This window comes from Chiloscyllium plagiosum, chromosome 19 (assembly GCF_004010195.1).
Source record: "Chiloscyllium plagiosum isolate BGI_BamShark_2017 chromosome 19, ASM401019v2, whole genome shotgun sequence".
NCBI classification, from domain to species: domain Eukaryota; kingdom Metazoa; phylum Chordata; class Chondrichthyes; order Orectolobiformes; family Hemiscylliidae; genus Chiloscyllium; species Chiloscyllium plagiosum.
Window position 1 is genome coordinate 18,899,960 of NC_057728.1, and position 19,201 is coordinate 18,919,160.

At 41.0% G+C, this 19,201-nt stretch overlaps 1 protein-coding gene across 4 annotated transcripts in view; it reads left to right on the forward strand.

Moving 5' to 3' along the window:
- The first annotated feature begins 4,354 nt into the window (after nucleotides 1–4,354).
- Nucleotides 4,355–19,201, forward strand: part of bicd1a (bicaudal D homolog 1a) — a 277,734-nt gene continuing 262,887 nt past the window's right edge. For 3 of the 4 annotated variants that reach the window (XM_043709235.1, XM_043709238.1, XM_043709239.1), the window contains exon 1: nucleotides 4,358–4,888. In XM_043709235.1, coding sequence (XP_043565170.1) covers nucleotides 4,667–4,888 — 222 coding nt within the window. In that variant the 5' untranslated portion in view covers nucleotides 4,358–4,666. Of the gene's footprint in view, nucleotides 4,889–19,201 lie in introns of all 4 variants that reach the window. The other variant, XM_043709237.1, reaches the window with a different exon arrangement.

Genomic DNA, 19,201 nt, shown 5'->3' on the forward strand with positions numbered 1-19,201 from the left:
ACTCTCTCCCCCCCCCCCCCCTCCTCTAGCTTATCTCTCCATGTTTCAGGCTCTCTGCCTTTATTCCTGATGGAGGGCTTTTGCCCGAAACGTCGATTTTGCCTGTCCTCGGATGCTGCCTGAATTGCTGTGCTCTTCCAGCACCACTGATCCAGAATCTGGTTTCCAGCATCTGCAGTCATTGTTTTTACCTTGTTCGGACTTGTCCGACCTGCCTATCCCCTTTTCCACCTATCCACTTCACCCTCTCCTCCCTGACCTATCACCTTCATCTCCTCCCCCACTCACCTATTGTACTCTATGCTACTTTCTCCCCAACCCCACCCTCCTCTAGCTTATCTCTCCACGCTTCAGGCTCTCTGCCTTTATTCCTGATGAAGGGATTTTGCTGCTCGTCGGATGCTGCCTGAATTGCTGTGCTCTTCCAGCACCACTGATCCAGAATCTGGTTTCCAGCATCTGCAGTCATTGTTTTTACCTTGTTGGTGAGTTGTGTCATGTCAGTATCAGTAGTTCAGTAGTACCACTTGTGTACACATGGGGTCTCTAAGTCTTTGCTCTTGCCAACCTATGTTCAATTATCTGACTGTAGGTTGCTTAAGTATTGCCCTTATGAAAAGGGCATGCACTTTGCACTTTATTAAGACGGTATGCATCTGGGAAATGGAAATGCTACTTAGAAGAATTCTTTACTCATTTAATTTGGAGATTTTCAAGCATGGTGATTGGTGTTTGTGTGCTGACTCTTAAAATTGACTCAATAAATAAATTGATTATATGTGGTTTAAAATATAACACATCTCACACAGCCCTGAGTTGCTGTCACATTTTATTTAATTCCTTGCTGAATTCTTTCCATTTCTCTAAATGCATTGACTTATGCTGGGGCCTGGTCTATCTTCCATAGAAACTCTCTACTACGTTATGCATGTGCTTGTGAATATCAGTCCCCTATTCAAATAACGGGCAGCCTAGAATTATCCTGATCTCGGTTCCTAGTGGCAGCTTAGACGAATGCTTTTCAGGACTTCACCAGATAGCAATCTGGAGAAGATACTCTTTTTTTTATTTTTTACTACCTTGATTCAGGTTTACTGAGACCAATTGTGGCTACATCTCCTGTCCTAACTGAGATTGGCACAGAAAAGGAAACAAAAAAGATGCTCTAATTTTGTGTGGTCTGTCAGGCAGTGTCCGTTCAGGGGAATCTGATATCATTCATTTGTGAGGAGAATACACAGTGTATAACATACATTCTTAAGTTACCTGCAGCCAAGTCAAGCAGTATCATACTAGCCAAGCAAATATCTCTTTGAACCAATTCAGAGTGAGATAGTAAATTGAATAGGATTATATTTTGGATGGAGATTACTAAATGAATATTATTTTTACCTTGAATCATTGTCACAATTTGTGTTTAGATTTGCCGAGTGGAATTTCTGGATAATGCCCGTAAAATTGGATGGATTAGTAAGCATGTCTCCAATTAATATATTGAACATAATTCTCAGACTATGCTCTCTAGTTCTAGAATCCCCAGCCAGTGGAAATAGTTTATCTTTATCTACCCTATCTTTTCATGTTAATATCTTGAAGATCTTTGGTCAGATCACCCTTTAACCTTCTAACTTCTAAAGAAAATGGCCTAATCTGTATAGGCACTTCTCACAAATTAACCTTTAAAATCTAGGTATTCATTATTCTTTAATTGTTGAATTATTGTTGCTGCAAATGTGTCCAAAATAAAAAAAAATTAAATCAAATTTATCTCTTTGGTGTATCCTTCCTAGTTTCATGATGCTATTTTTATTATTTTATCTTCATTTTATCTTAATTATGATGAAATATATGGGCTTGAAAAATTCAAAATACCCAACCCTTCAAATTATCGTTGGTGATATTAGCATATGACTAATCGCAACAGTCTAATATGAGATTTCACTGTCTCCAGTTCTAGTGGAGGTGCTGTCTATTTATAAGAATTGGGACATTCCTGTGTTAAAACAGGTTGTTATGCAAACATATAAAATTTGGTTATCTAATATTTTGAGCAGTAATTTCTAAACATTATGGAGTGTTTTCTTACTTTCATTGGCTGAAAATAATTGTAATGGTCGTAACATGGGGTATAATGGACCCTAATATTAAGTGTAATAGACTCTTACATGAGGTATAAAGGAATCTAAAACTGTGTGTAATGGACTCTAACATTAGGTGTAATGAGCCCTGTGTGTAAAGGGCTCTAACACTGTAAAGGGCAGTAACAAAGTGTGATGGGCTCTGGTATTAGGTATAACATGGTGTAACGCAAACTGTAAAGAGCTCTAATATCCATTTGCATACCTTTCTAGTCAATCCTATTCTAAATTGCAGAGGTTTTCAGTGACAGCAAAAAAGGAGATTCTGGATCATTTATTAAATTTGGATGAGCAAGACAAAGGTTGTCAACCTTGAGTGAGTGTGAAACTCCTGGATACAATGGTTTAATGATTGAGCTTTAGTGGGCTCTGTGGGTCTGGTTCAATACAGACTTGCTAGACATATATGAGAGTATGTTTCAGGCTGGCAGCATGTCAGAGTTATGAGGGAATGGATTATCATGCCCATCTATAAGTGAAGAGGAATGAATTGAAATTGGCACTCATTTCACCAGCAAACATAGATTACAGGATTCTATTCGATTAAGTCAAGTCTGTTCTGAAAGTTAGGAAACCAACTGATCAGACCTGTTTTACACCAGGCAGGAAGCTCTCTACTATCCTTACACTATTCAGTGGAGACTATTGCGTATGTTCGGTATTGGTAGTGGACACACACTTTCGACTCTGACCTCCAGCAACTGCAGTCCTTACTTCCTCAACATAGTTCAACAGTTTGGAGCAAGAGAAGACTTTTCGTCAAGTATCATAAATAGGCTTCGGGGAGAGAAATTTAATCAGAGAGCTTTCTAACCAGATTTGAACTTAGGCAAGGCTGCTCTCTCTCCTCTGTCTTGATGGTGTGTTCTTTTTGTTCTTCAACAAGAATGTGGACATAAGAGAGGTGAGTATCCCAAGTGACAGAGACATTCAGATCAAGGCTTTCCTGTCCACCAACAAGATCACCATGTTCTATTTGGATCAACTTTCAATCTGAAAGTTTGAAATTAAAACCTGGGTGTAATTAAAACCGAGCATTGGGATTTAATGCTAGATGTAGTTGGGACCTAGTACTTAGTGTAATGGGATCTGACAAAATGTGTAATTGGGATCTAATGTTTGTTATAATTGGAATCTAGCATTGGCGGTACGAGAGATCCAGTGCTGGGTGTAATTGGAATCTAATATTGGATGGAATTGGTATCTAGATTTTGGTGTAATTGGGAACTGATGCAGACTGAATTTGGACTACATGTAATTGGGACATCACTTGATATAACTGGGATCTAATACTGATTTCAATGGGATTTATTGCTGGATGTGCAACATAATGCTGGATTTAAAATGTATCCAGCACTAGCTGTAATTGGGATTTAATTCTGGGTGTAACTCAGGCCTAATGTTAGGTATAATTGAGATGTAATATTTTGTGTAATTGTGATCTAACCTTGTGTGTAATTGGGATCTAACGTTGACTGTAATTTGGATTGAACACTGGACCAAATTGTGATCCAGCATTGGATGTAATCAGGATCTTCCACTGGCTGGAATTAGTGGGTGTATTAACCTTTTTCTACAATTTGTACTTCTACAGATTGGATTGTTTTAACTCTACAAGGTGGGATTTCGATCCTGGAATATTGGGTTTGTTTACTTGTTTAATTTTGTCTAACCTGAGATACTGATCAGGAACAGTAGATGTTAGGGTTTGGTATTTTAGGATACACTTTTACATGGGATTGATTGCTTTAGTCAGGTTATTATGCTCTGGGAGACAGATTTGTCTTCCGTTAAGATAATTTTTCAATAGTACCATATGTATTAGTGTTTAGATGCTGAATATACTTTCATGTCCAGGGGTTCCCTAGACGTTAAACTCCCTAGTCATACGGAATTGAGACAATTGGTGAACTGCAGGCCTTTGGAATTGTCCCAGGTTATTACAGCTGTCGCTGTATCCAGGATAATGGAGCAGGATCTGAGTGATTGGATTATCCAGAGAGAGGAAATCCCAGCTCCATCAGTAATAGGATTATCCTCAATCACTAGACCTTGTTGGTTAGGGGGATAATCCCGATTAGGAAACTCAGTTTGGCTCCTTGAGTCTGTTCTGGTAGTTTGAGCTGGAGCCTCTCAGTAACGCAGTTGTCCTGAAAGGTTAAGCTCTGATGTGTGTGTGTGTGTGAAATCAGGCGTTCACCCAGCAATGTTTACCTCTGCTGTGTGTATCGGAGGATTTTTTTTCAGCCTGGGATGCTCCTGCTGCCTTTGACGTCATGTGGCAGAGGAGGTTCAGGGCTCGGTTAGACTGGAGATGGCGGCTCGCTTCTGATCAGCCTAAAGGTGCACCCCTGGAGAGCAGCAGAAGCGGCGAGCCGAGAGGTGCAATGCTGCTAGCGCAGCGGCGGTGAACTAGCGGCTCCTCCTCATTCCCATTCTCAGCGTGTTAGCAGGCTCACTCTCTGCAGGTACATACACACACACACACACACACACAGAGCCGGACCTGGGAACACACAGCCACGGCCATGGCTGCTGAAGGCGAGCTGCTGCAGATGCAGAACATGGAGCATTACAAAGCTGAGATCGACAGGCTGGCCAAGGAGCTAACGGAGACGACCCACGAGAAAATCCAGGCTGCAGAGTATGGGCTGGTGGTTCTGGAGGAGAAACAGTCGCTGAAGCAGCAATACGACGAGCTGGAGAGCGCCTACGAGACGGTCAAACATGAGCTGGAACAACTGAAGGAGGTGGGTGGGGAGGGAGACAGGGAGGGAGCTTGAAGAAACGCCGAGGATGGGTGTCTGGTGCTGGGCTTCTCTCAGGCAGCTCACCTTGCGGGGCTGACTCACTGGCGGCAATGGCCAGAGAGAGAGAGAGAGAGAGGGAGAGAGAGATACAAGATCAGGAGTTTACTGATCCCAGCCCTCACCAGTTGGATACAGAGCGGCAGTTTAACAGCAGGTTACATTTACAACCAGCGCGTTATAATGTGGGGACAGGTTTTACTGTGTAAAAAAAACCTCTGTATTTCACCGAGGGAACGATTGAGTGGGTCAGTGCAAGTGGTTTTCAGATTGGGAAGCTCTCAGGATCAGTTATTCTGTATCAGCTGGTGCTGTAATACCGTGACAAGAGACATGTAGCAGCAAAAAGGCTCAGTCAGAATTGTTAGTGATATAATTTTTAAAAAACCTATTATGATTGCTTTCGGATTGTGAACATGATTCAAAACCACAAAATAAGGCCTTTCTTTCTGCCCTCCCCCGGAATCGATCCGTTAGTGTTTACACCGTTGCGGCTCTAGAGAAGTGTGGGGGCTGAGTGCACAGCGGGGGACAGCTTCAAACCTTCACTCCGGCCAGGAATTGGGAAACCGTGGCGTGGAGCCATTTTCATTGACGTTAAGTTTTTTTCCGAAGGTGTGTGTGTTTATGAAAATAATCTCTATGGGTGTTGATGCGAGCAGCATCCCGCTCAAAGTGCCATCGATCACAGCCTCCTTGCAGTTTTGGGTGGGAGGGACAGAGTTAATGCTGTGCCAGACAGCACAGAAAGCGGAACGCTCCAGTAAGAAGAGCAGATGCGATTTTCACAGCTAACCCCTCCCTCAAACTGCTCACAGGGGAAAGGACCAGCAAGAACAGTGCGATTTCTATGTGAAATCTGCCACTCTGAACTCTTCAATCTTGCTCAGATGCTGCCTTAATCCCGGCAGCGCCACCTTCACCAGCGAATCCGGGATATTGATATGTGGCTGGGTTTCTGCACTAAACAGCTGGTAATTCGGAAGGCTGTAATTTTAATGAAAAGATTCAAATGTCAAAGGTGAAGTGAGAGTGGGTTCCAGCTATGCTGAAATTGATTACTCCCGATGCCGCCTTACTGTTCATTATAAATCCGTATCACCACACTATTGCCATCGAACCTGCATCAGCAGCTTCAGGGAATCTCGCTACTGATATTCATATTGGGAATTAATCTGTAGTTGGTTACCAAGATAATTCTACATTTAGTTTATCCCTTCACCAACTATTGCAAATGTTGTAATTCACATCTCCAGCGCGATTTTATGCGCTGATACTTGCAAGTGGGCCAATAAAAGCCTGCAATAATTAATATATTAATTATGCAATTGGTGTTGATACTTGCAGGCAGCAGACTGGCTAACAACTGTAATGGAGCATAGGCTCCTAGTTGCACATTCAGAATATCTTCTACTATGCTCTCTAATGAAGTAAACAGATCATCATTTATCAGTATTACAGAAGGGGACAGTGTTTTTGATGAATGGCAGAAGGAGCTTCTTATTCCTGAAACAACTTTACCTGTCCTCTCTGCTCTGTCAGTGGTACAGCATCTTAATTGGGAGATTTCTTAACCTGCACTTGGTCCATTGCTGGATTAATGAAACTGGAATGTTCCATTTGGGATGAAGAAGCACAAACTAAATCTAGGAGTGGCGTAATCCTGCCAACTACTGTATAGACAGCTCCTGCTGTCAGCCACTGTTGGAGGGGTGTTAATGGTAGCACATAGATAAGCCTTCCAAAAAGAAAAATGAGGGAAAGGCAAAGACTTCAGGGTCATGGGTTTAAAAACCTCAAGGGAATTGCAAATTGGAGAAATAATGCAAAGCTGATTTTGCTTATTTACATCCTGGCACTGATATCTTAGTGTGATTAAAACAAGTGGTGGTTATAAAAGACTGCACAAACCGTGGGGGGACAGAGACACACACACATCATCTGTTATGGAACTGAAGCATGCAGGTCAGGAAGATTTAAGCTTAATCTCCTACATATGTAGTTAATCGATCCTAGTCATTCTGAAAATTGGTCTTGGTCCCTCTGAGGCTGAAAAGTACCTTGTGACCTCTTGTACCTCTGTAGATATGATGTTGGATGAGAATGGGATCTGACCTGGTTCTAATGCTCTGTGGTTGCTCACTGTTTCAGCTGACACACATTGCTACATAGACAAGCCTCTGTATTTGTCTGTAGGGTGAATTAGTATCAATGGAATGAATAGAGAAAGCTGGGGCAAAGGATTGTAATTCAATCAAGAGGTTTTGCTAATGCGAGGTGATGTGAATACAGCAGTAGAACCAAGCATTGAACTAAACTGATTTTTTATTTGTAATGTGTGGATAGTTTTCAAATTGTTTAAAATACTTGTTTTTCATTTCTACAGTGTTAGCAATCTGACACATTTGAAAGGAAGTAAAATTAGAGATCGAGCTGACATAAACGCTGATAGTAAAGGGCAGTGTGAATCATCCTAAAGCAAAATCAGCCATTTTGTTTTCACATTTAGAAAAAACACTGTTGAAAGAATGTTCACATTATAGGACTTACTCTTTCATTTTTGGCAACAATGCAAAATATTTTAAACCAGCAATGTCCTTTAGATTTTAACAGATATCCTTTTAGTTTAGTTCCATAAACCAGGGCTATCGTGTATTTGAGTCCCTAGTCTATGGTCAGTTAGTTAGTCTCAGCCAATATGTATTAGCTCAGTTTCCTGAATGATTAGTTTGCACAGCCGTGATATCAATAGTATGGGTTTAGTTCACATACTGACTGAAGTGACCATGAAGATCCTGAATTCTCAATCTTGCCTGAAATGTGTGACCCTTGGGTTATATTCTCCACCAGTTGTCTCTCTTTAACAAGAGAGTGGAACAATGGTGACTTTAACTTTAATATGTATACTGTCTATGTAGCTGGTCTCTGTGGCTCGGGGATGAGGGGAAAAATTGACCAGACCTCCTGCTGGTTGCCTTTCAGTGACCCTTGCGGGAAATGTACATAGTTAGCATTGGGAGACCACAGGATCCAGATCAACTTTGTTTCCTTTGTCCAGAAAGGATAGAAAAATAGGTCAGAAATGATGGTATGAAATATGTGCAAGATCATCCCAACCTTATACTGATGTTTGAAGGTGACATTGGGCATTTGGTTGGAAGCATGTTCCTGGGATTTCTCCTCAAGAGCAGAAGCCTACTCAGTGGGAAATGTTTCCCAGCCAACATCGCCATCTTTAAAGGCTGAAGGAAAACAAGGTCAGGTTTACCGATCAGCCAGGATCGCCATTGTGCAATTGCAAAGACTTCAGTATTGGGGCAGCATCCATTGAGAGGTGGAATATTCCTTTCCACCAACTTGGCAGGAATTGTGTACATTATGGATGATGCAATAAATGTGAAAGGAACAGGTGGAACTAGACTGTAATGTTTCACTGTTTAGGTTGAACTTCTTTGCAATAGAAAGGGTAAGGTGATGGAACTGAACTACAGTCCTCCAGTTATGAATCCAAACCTAAGTGATAATACATTGGAGAACCAGACCATGACCTTGACCTTGCCAGCAGAGAGAATTGTCATAAACATCAGTTGCACATCTCCTGCTTACTTGAGTTCAGAGTGGCATTGATAACTGTCAGGTTATCGAAAACATTAACAATGTATAATAGATTTAAAGTGGGAAGATTGGGAAAATATATTTTCATTGAAAATGTCTCTCAAAACAAACAAAACATGGTTTTCAAATATCTTGTCTTGTCATTGCATCATTACAAAAGAAATAACATTTAGATCTAAAGATGCAGAGATGATCTTAACATTCAGACATTAATATCATAAGCCTTTCAATCAAAGTCTCTGAAGACACTGTGGGTCATTTCAGCACTGTTGTGCCCAGGGTACAACATCAGGCTCAGTAACTGCCAATAAATTGGTCAGTATTCTAATCGTAAAGGCTGCTGACTAACTGGATAGATACAATTGATGCGTCATTTATTGCCGAAAGGTCAAAGAAGCGTAATTATGTAAATAATTATCCAATGTTAAGCGTGCTGAGGCTTTTTAAAAAAAAAGTAATCCATATGTTTGCTTGTCAGCTCTTTGTCTTCTCAAACTGTATATCAGAATAATTGTTCTTCCTGTTATTTGTGACACACAATTATACAATTAAGGGGTAGAAGGTTGGTCCCACAACAATTTTGTGAAAAAGTTATTTGGCAAAATTATTTGGGGTCAGGGTGATAGGGAAATTCATTGTTGGATTATAAACTTTTCTATTTTTTCTCCTCTTTTTTGTAAGGGCTGATATGATACAGTTAGTTGTACAAATACAGTACTATGGTGCAGTGGTACAATATCATACATGACAATGGATCTCTCAAATGTCAAATATTTGCCGTTCTCTCTGTTGAAGCCGGGGGAGGCAATAGTGCCAGACAATTTTACAAGGCAAATAGAGGACAGTATTGCAACTTCGTATTTGTCCTAATTTTAAAACCTTACTTTCCAGCAAGTGAGTCATTCTGTATGGAGAGAACAGAAAAGTTGATCTTTTAGTTATTGATTGCTAATTGGAGGCTGGCTACATTTTCACAGCTAAGGCAAGGTACATTATATAAAGAAGATTAAAAGAAAATGGATTTGGAAAGAAAGGGCAAATGCCTACCATTTCACCCAGCATTTGACGCTAAAGTAATTTCACTAATTCTGATTCAAATTGCACCCAAAATCTCAAGTCTCCAATATAGCCCTTCTATATTTCTGAATTAACCTGAAATGACCTGTCTTGGCAGTTGTTTTTCCAAGCTATCTTTTCTAGTATAATCACCAGTCTGCAGATGTTGGTCTGCAGGTGACTTGCTGCTTGGTCTTTGGCAATGCTGTCCAAGAGTTAATCATCAGGAGACAACCGCAAGATCTGTGGCTTCAAGCAACAGATTTGAGAAAAAAATCTTATCACATATGCCACAGAACTGCCACAGAAACAGGTCAGTTGGCTCAACCAGTCCATGCCAGTGTTCATTTTCCATTTCAACCTCCTCCTATCTTTTCTCCTTTTACATGTATTGTCAAAACTATCTGTTCCCTTCACTCTCAAATATGTATCAAAAGAACTGTGAATCAGAGAAAGAAATAGAAATTGCTGGAAAAACTCAGCAGGTCTGGCAGCATCTATGAAGAGAAATCAGAGCTAACGTTTCAAGTCAAGTTCTGAGCAAGGGTCAATCGACACAAAACGTTAACTCTGATTACTGTCCACAGGTGCTACCAGACCTGCTGAGCTTTTCCAGCAATTTCTATTTTTATCTCTCTCATATGTGTCTGGCATTACATCATGTGCATTAATACTATGTGCTTCAAGCACTCACAATGCTAATCTTCAATTTTCTTTTGGCTTCTGAATTAAAATGTAGTCATTGAGTGACTGAACAAATAATCTGTGCCTTCTGCAATATGCACATTTAGAAATTATGTCTGGGCTGGATTTTTTTCTAATGTCAAACAAGTTTCAGGCAGTAATCAACTCCAACAAGAATGGCAATGAATGGTATTACAATCCCTGAATCCCTGCTATCAACATTCTGGGATTACCATTGACAAGAAACCGAACTGGACGAGGCCATATAAATGCAATCTAAACATGTATATAAATACTGCATTCAGCCAATACAGACACAAGATATCAAATGGCCTGCTTCTATATTGTTAACAGTTCTGTGATTCAGTGGTTACATGAGCCAGTCAGAGGCTGAGAATTGTCCCACAAGTCGCTCAGTTTCTGATTTTTCTGTCCACCATTTCAAGGCACAAGTCAGGACTGTGATGGAATACTCCCCACTTTCCTGGATGGATGTAGCTTCAACAACGCTCAAGATGCTCACTATCATCCAGTACAAAGCAGCCCACTTGATTGCACCCCATCTAATACCTTCACCATTCACTGCCTCCACTGTCAATGCACAATGGCAGCAGTGTATGCCATCACCAAGATACACTGCAGTAATGACCAAAGCTCCTTAGGCAGCACTCCTCAAAAAGCGCCTTCCATGAGAAGGCCATCGCCTGCAAGCTCCCCTGTAAGCCACGCACCATCCTGACTTGGAACTGCATCAACATTCACTCATTTTTGCTGGGTCAAAATCCTGGGACTCCCTCCCTGCTAGCATTGTGGGAGGCCTACATCACAATGACTGCAGTGTTTCAAGAAGACAGCTCACCATGACTTCCTCCAGGATCATTAGGAGTGGGCAATGAATGCTGGCCCAGCCAGCGACATCCAAATATTGTGAATGCAGGAAAGGAAGTGATGGACATATTGAATAAGGCTCCCTTAAAATGTGCCTCTAGTTGTGATAATAAGGACAATCTGAGCTTTAACATTCCCTTCAGTATTAGATCCATCTTCTTGAAATTGAGGGAATACATTAAATTTAAACAGCACTACTGCATCTTTTTTATTGCATTTATAGTTGATTGCTGAAGCAGTCACCTCTCACATGCCATGGAATATAATCACTGATGAGATTTTATTAATTCAACTTTTGTTTTTATTTCTTGAGGTGTAGAGAGAGGGCTGCAAGGGTTTGTAATCACTATTTTTGTTTCAGACCTGTTCACTTCAGTTTGAGGAATATTCACAAGTGTCCAAGCAGGATCGATAGTATTGAAAGCTTTAATGGAAATAGAACTGTTATCCACTTTATTCAGAGTACTGACAGCAGATGAAGGGATGATACAGAGAAGCTGGGAGCAGTCCCTTTGAACCTGCTCCACTTTTCAATATGGCTGATAATCTAACTCAGTGCCTGTTTCTGTTTTCCCCGATACCTTTTGATCCCTTTATCCCTAAGAACTACATCGAATTCATTCTTGGAAACACTCAATGTTTTGGTCTCAAATGCTTTCTGTGGCAGAGAATTCCACAGGCTCATCACTCTGAGTGAAGAAATTTCTCCTCATCTCCAGTCTAATTGGCCAACCTGTATCCTTAAACTGATTTCTGGTTCTGGACACCCTGGTCATCAGGAACATCCTCCCTGTGGTTACCCTATCTAGTCCTGTTGGAATACTGTATGTAGGTTTCTATGAGATCTCCCCCCACTCACCCCCAGTCTTTAAACTCCAGTGAGTATGGTTCTAACTGATCCACTCACCACTGAAGGTATATCAATCAGTGTGGTGAACCTTTGTTGCACTTCTTTCAAAGCCAAATATGAGGAGATGAGGAGATCAAAATTGCACACAATACTCCAGGTATTGTCTCACCCAGGCCCTGTACACTTGCACAATCTGATAACATTAGGTTTGATCCTCCCCTAAGTGGAAACAATACACACAATGCCCAATTGTCTAAAGTATCTAAACCACAGCACTTGCATTACTACGCAGTGTGTTACATATAGAGCACAGGAACCTTTTTAGAACTCACTTTTTGTTCCAATTAGTAAGCATCTTGCTGCTAATGCATTTAAAGGAACGCTGTCATCTTGTAAAGTTCCTATGCATCTGTGTAATGCACAACAAAATTATTTAAGATGCATTAAACCTATCATTAATACACAATATCCAATTATATATGGCTCTTCTATCTATGCTCCCCTCTACCACCACTAAAAAGATTTTGCAAATGAAATTGAAAATGCTGGAAATACTCAGGTCTGGCAGCATCCTTGTAGAGAGAAACAAGTAATATATTCAGGTTATTTTCAGAATTGAGGAGGGTGGGATGAAGAGCAAAAGTGAAGGCCTATGCGAGAGTTAAAAACAGGAGAGATTAATTAACCAAAGGACAAGTGATGAGGGCCAAAGAGAGCGTTAATGGGACAAGTAAAGGAACAGAAATATGTCTAGAGGAGGTGAATGGCAGAAGGTTGAGTTGCTCCCACCCTGAAGCAAAAGTGAGTTAAAACCAAAACCTTGTCATGAAAACAAAAGCAAATTTGGGGGCAGAGGTTACAGAGTGAAAAAGTTGAGGTTACAAAGTGAAAATGTTGAGCTTAGTGGAAGTTTCTGATTGAATGTTGAAATGGCGTTCCTCCTGAGGTTGGCTGGACCACTGAAACGGCCAGAGATGTAAAGGTTAGAAGGAGCAAGATAGAAATTAAAATGATAGGCAACTGGAAACTTAGCAGGAGAAAGTGAGGACTGATGAAGGACTTATGTCTGAACCATTGACTCTCCAAGATGCTGCCTTATCTGCTGTGCTTTTCCAGCACTGCACTTGTCAGCTAGAAGCTTACTGTTGTGTTTGGAGGTTGAAAAGAAGTGTTCTGCCAAGTGATCCCCTTGTCAGTTTATCTCCAGTGTAGAGCTGGTGAGGAAGGTTGGATCAAACAAACAAATACCATTGAAGCTGGCAGAATGGAACAGGTTCCTTGCAGGAAGTGGGGTGTGAGAAAGATGTCATTAAGGTAGCTGTGGAAATTGGTTGGATTGTAATTTGTTGTATAGTTGGGTCAAAGTGAACAGTGTGTTCAAAACGTTTAATGAGACCTGTCTTAAATTCACACACATTTGTAATAAAATCCACCAAAAGAGACTTATTTATAAATCCAGCCCCACAGATCTGGAGTGCTTAGGATGGATTCAACTCTGTGTCAGATCATGTCCTGCTTCATTTTTTTTCAACATTTGAAACAACTTGCAGGGTTGGTGTTGAAATTTCGTGAAAAAAACTGATTGTATTTCTTTGATCTAAGAACTGAGTTACTGAGTTATTCCTCCCCAAGGAAATATGTGCATCAGTTTAGAATGCATGAATTTACTTGATAATTTGCCTCAGCCAATGTTAATTCTGTTAAAACCTATTAGTTTGTTAACTTAGCTCCGCCATTATGCAAAAAGAACAGTTTCCAATAGTTCTGAACGGGTGTAAATTTACAACAAAATAGTTGGCTCAGTGGGACACAAGTCATTATATTTGTTATACATATAAACATAGGAATATTTAAAACAGGAACCAAAGTACACCATTCATCCATTGAGCCTGCTCTGCCATTCAATAAAATCTTGGCTGATCAGCCATGTTACAGAGCATATTGATCAATTATTTTATTATGGATAATAAATCTACATATACTGCACCATTTTGAACTTTATTTAATACAATTTCTTGATTAAGAAATAAAAGTTTCAGTAATAGTTTGGAATAATTTAATACAGTGGCTTAATGGCTTGAACAGACTGCATAACATTAGGGAGTCTTGGAATTTTAATATCTGTTAGTAGCTTTCCATTCACCAAAAATATATGAATCTCTACTTTAAAGTTACTGTTGATTAAGCATTAAGCTCTCTGTGGACGAGAATTTCAAATTGTTCCCACCCACTGCATGAAGCAGTGCTTTCTAATTTCACTCTTAAAAGGTCTAGTTCCAATTTTTAGACTCTGTCAGTGTTGGATTTCACAAAATAATGGAAAGGCAAATGTAAAAAACTACTTCCATTTTCCTTAATAATTTGAAAATTTAGCTGCATGACATCAGCTTTTAATTTAACCAATGGAGTCCTGTTTCTGGTGAGTCCAAAGGCCAATATATCATATGTTTCCAGGTGTGGTCTAACCAGGGCCAGAGCTTGACTTTTACTTCCCGCTGTCTCTCTGTCTTCTAGTTGTCTGGATGGAAGGATTAGCAGTCCATCTTTATCACACGTGGATTATAGTATGGGGAGGTAGGTGGACCTCTAAGGCATTTGGACCTCCTGTTTCTAACTTTCCACTTTCTAGAATCTACCCTATTCCATTCTTTATCCTCTCAATAAGATAATCTCATAATCTCTCATTTCTGACATCGAAAACCACTTTCTGCAGTTTTGCTCATATACTTGTATTACACATAGTAATTGATAGATTTATTCTGCTTGATTGATTTATTTGCACTTCTAGCAATACTGCCAACATTTCTGTCTTTGGCAAACCTGGACATGTAGCTCTTTATCTCATCAAAATCATGAAAAAATATGGTAAATACTTAAAGGTTTCACAGATCCCTGTGGATGCCTCTAGTGATGTCCTGCCAATTATTACATCTGCTTATTATCTGTACTCTGTACCTCATGTTGCTTCACTACTCTTCTAGTCAGTTCAGTATTTTCTCTTGACTACTTAAACCTGAGCTTTAGCTTGCTGCCTTTTATGCAGGGCCTTATTGAATACTTCCTGAAGTCCATGATAAGTAACATCCATTAATATGCCCTTTCCACTCTTGATTGAGATGCTGAATAGGTGACTGCTCCCAGGTCATTCCTGAAGCTACGTAAAGTTTCTCTCTCGTTCCTGGGATGAAGTTATACAGCCTCTCCTAGACATTGTAAGTTTGGCTGTGTAAGGAACAAAACACACAAGTGTACAGTGTAGCTCGTGGATTGTTATCCAATCTATTCTCCATTTCATTTTGTGCACTAATTCAAAATAAAAACTGGGATAATAACAGAACATCCATCCATCAGGAATGTGGAGGGGCAAGGGGGCTGAGAGATAAACAGGGGGGTAAGGGTGGGGCTGGGGGGGAAGGCAGCCGGGAAGGCAATATGTGGATGCAGCTGGGAGGTGTTTGTGATAGGTTGATGGGGAAGGTGGCGAGGATGGTGGGAAGGAAGATGGACAGGTTAAGAGGGCGGTGCTGAGTTGGAGGATTGGAAACCACCTATCTTCTCCCTCAGCCTCACCCCCAATCTCCGATTTATCTCTCAGCTTGCTCCCCCTCCCTCCCCCACCACCCAAACCCCCAGCCACATTCCTGATGAAATGTTGACTATCCTGCTCCTTGGAGGCTGCCTGACTCAGAACAGATAACAAAACTTACCAAATGCTTCTAATGTAGGAAACCATCACATGCTGGCTTCACAGGAACATTATCAGACCAGAAGTGACACCGACCTGCTGAGACATTGGGTCCAAAAGCTTGGTCAGTGGTGGGTTTCGGGCAGTGGTTTGCAAGAAGGTGGTGAGGTTTGAGGAGGGAATTTCAATGCTTTGGAATGATAAGCTGAAGGCACAGCTGTCGATGGTGGAGTAAAGGAAAACTGAGTTGTGAAGGTGGCCAGACTTGAAGCAGAATAGGGTTCTTTGAGGGATATTGTACTGGAGAAGTTTATGGAGATAGGGAGTGCTGAGGCTGAGAGATTTGAATATATGAAGAAATAATGGTGTGTATACAAACTGCTTTTTTCCTTTCAAAGCATTTGCTTCATTATGTGGAAAAATCCTCTGTATTGTCTCTTCTCATTTTGAATGACTGACTCTTGAAGAGATTCCAATTTAATATAGCTGCTTGAATGTGACTGTTCAATGTAGGTTGGGTGAGCAAAGGCAATCCTGTAATCATTGAACTGAAGTGAAATGATTTTATTTTGGACCTTGGTGGTGCCTGTCCCTCTGGGAAAACCTTATTCGAATATAGGTATTGCATTCCAAATCACTACCCTGTGGCTACAAGAACAGATCAGAGTATGTTCTGCTGGAAATGGCTATCCCTGACATCCCAACTGTGATATTTTTCCAAGATACAAGTCGGAAGTGTGATGGAATACTCTCCACTTTCTTGGATGGGTGCAGCTCCAACAACACTCAAGAAGCTTGAAACTATCCAGGCCAAAGTAACACACTTGACCAGCACATATTTCCTTAACTCACCACCTTCAACAGCCTCTTCCAAACATAAGAACAGAAGAACGGGTTTGGGCAAGTTGGCCCTTTAAGCCTGCTCTGCCAGTTAATATGATCATGGCTGGTCTCATCTTGGCCTCAACTCCGTTTTCATGCCCACTCTCCACATCCATTTAACCCATTACTAATTAAAAATCTGTATCTCCTTCTTACATTTATTCAGTGTTCCTGGTGTTCAATGCACTCTGAGGTAGTGAATTTTAGAGATTCATGACTCTTTGAATTCCCCTTCATCTGTGTTGGAAATCTGCCACCCTTGGCCTAAAACTGTGACTCCCATGCCCCAGTTCTAGATGGCCTCACAGGGGGAAACATCCACTCTATGGCTACTTTGTCAATTGCCTTTAGCATCTTATTTACCTCAAATCTCCTCTTGTTCTTCTGAACCCGAGTGAATATAGGCCTGAGCCGCTCAATTTCTCCTCATAAGACAAACCCCATATCTTTGAAATTATTCTGGTTAAACTTCTCTGAACTGCCTCCAATGCAATTGCATCTTCCGTCAAAAGGATCAAAACTACAGTATGTAATATTCGAAATGTATTCTCACTAATGCTTTATACAGTTGCAGCAACACTTCCCTATTGTTATACTCCATTCCTTTAGTGATAAATGCCAAAGTTTGATTTGCCATCCTTTATGACCTGCTGGACCTGCATACTGGCTTTCTGCGATTCATTCAAACCCACTATCTCAACCTCACCTAATCATTTTCTTTTCTCTTCCTGTCAGTCACCCATTTCTCTTCCAGTCCACTACATTAAAATCTCTCGACAGCACATCTGGTCTTGGGCTTTGCCTTTCTCCTTGATGCTGATAGTTTCACCACTTACATTTGCCTCAGTATATTTCCTCTCTCTCTGCAATAGATGACCATACCATTTCAATCCCCACTCAATGTCCTTCTTCCTTGCTAGCATAACCTTTGCTGATTGTTCTGGCATCTGAATTTGCCCATTTCCATTATTCCACACATTAGTCTCAGCATCCACATCTCGACAGTATCCAGTCACTGGTCCTCTCCGTATTATTCAAATTGCTACACCGTATGTCAGGGGTGATACAGCTCTCTTCCTTTAGTTTCAGTGATTCTTTCCTATCAGGTGCGTTTCTTTCAATGACTTTAACCAGAGTTAATCCCGTCTTTAAGTTCCAATTCCACACTTCTGACACCAGATACTTGAGACAACCGATTTTCTCCAAGTTGTCAACCAGACACCTTTGCTCTGTTCCCCTTGCCCAGGCTGAAACCGATAGTCCATAAATTGGAGAGTGTGGTGCTGGAAAAGCATAGCTGATCAGGCAGCATCCAAGGAGCAGAGAGTCAACGTTTCAAGCATAAGTTCTTCATCAGGAATGAAGGGGTGGCCCAAGGGGGCTGAGAAATAAATAGGAGAGGGTGGGGTTGGGGGGAAGGTAGCAAGGAATATGATAGATAGATGAAGGTGGGGGTGAAGGTGATAGGTCGGAGAGGAGGGTGGAGTGGATAGCTGGGAAGGAAGATGGACAGGGAGGACAGTTATTGAGCGTGGGAGGTTGAGGGGTGACCTTATAAAGGTTTATAAAATCATGAGGGGCATAGATAAGGTGACTAATAAAAGTCTTTTCCCCAGGGTAGGGGAGTTCAAAACTAGACAACGTAAGTTTAGGATAAGAGGAGAAAGATTTAAAAAGGACATAAGGGGGCAACTTTTCACACTGAAGATGGTGTGTTTATGAACTGCCCAAGTAAATGGTAGGTGCAGATACAGTTACAACATTTCAAAGATATTTGGACAGATACATGAATACAAATGGATTAGAGGGCTATGGACCAAATGCAGGCAAAAGGGACTAGATTAGTTCTGAAACCTGGTTGGCATGGACTAGTTAGTCCGAAGTGTCTGTTTCCGTGCTGTGTGACTCTATGACTCTATCTCAGGGCATCCTGCATACATAGACAGTGATAACCAGCATATACCAGTCTCACCATATCATCATGGCCCTTGATCCACTTACAGTACAGATCTGCACTTCAATGCTGTATTTTGGATGGTACCTGTCATCAGAATGTTGCTGCAAGCACGTTTTTCACGTAGGAATAGACACCGACCTCTTGATTTGGACATAGTTAAACGTGCTCAGCCTTGTCCTTTTGTGTTTTGCCCTCTCAGAGCTAACAGGCTCAGAGCATCTCTGTCTTTCCTTACCTTTCAGGACAGACACAAAGCCAGCTAGTAACCAACTATCCAAGGGATAGGCTTATCAGTTTCATTTTTGCAACTTGTAGCATTATGTGGCAAACACACTGCATGTGCTTCAAACAAGTGGCCATGTCTTAAAGTCTTGAATGATTGACCTTGTTCAATTCTTATGACCTTATAAACTCGAGAGTTCTCTATGTACCTCCACTCATCTTGAAAGGCTTTCTTGATCTTGAGTTTGATAGCTTCTTCTAATCCTTTTATTAAATCACATCCATTTTGCACAACTTTGGTCATCTGGTGCATTAAAGTCACTGCATCAATAAAGCTGAATGTACTGTCAGTATGTGGGCTGCACGCACTGGTGCTTCCTGCGTGAACCCAGGCCATGAGTGTCAATGGACTGAAGA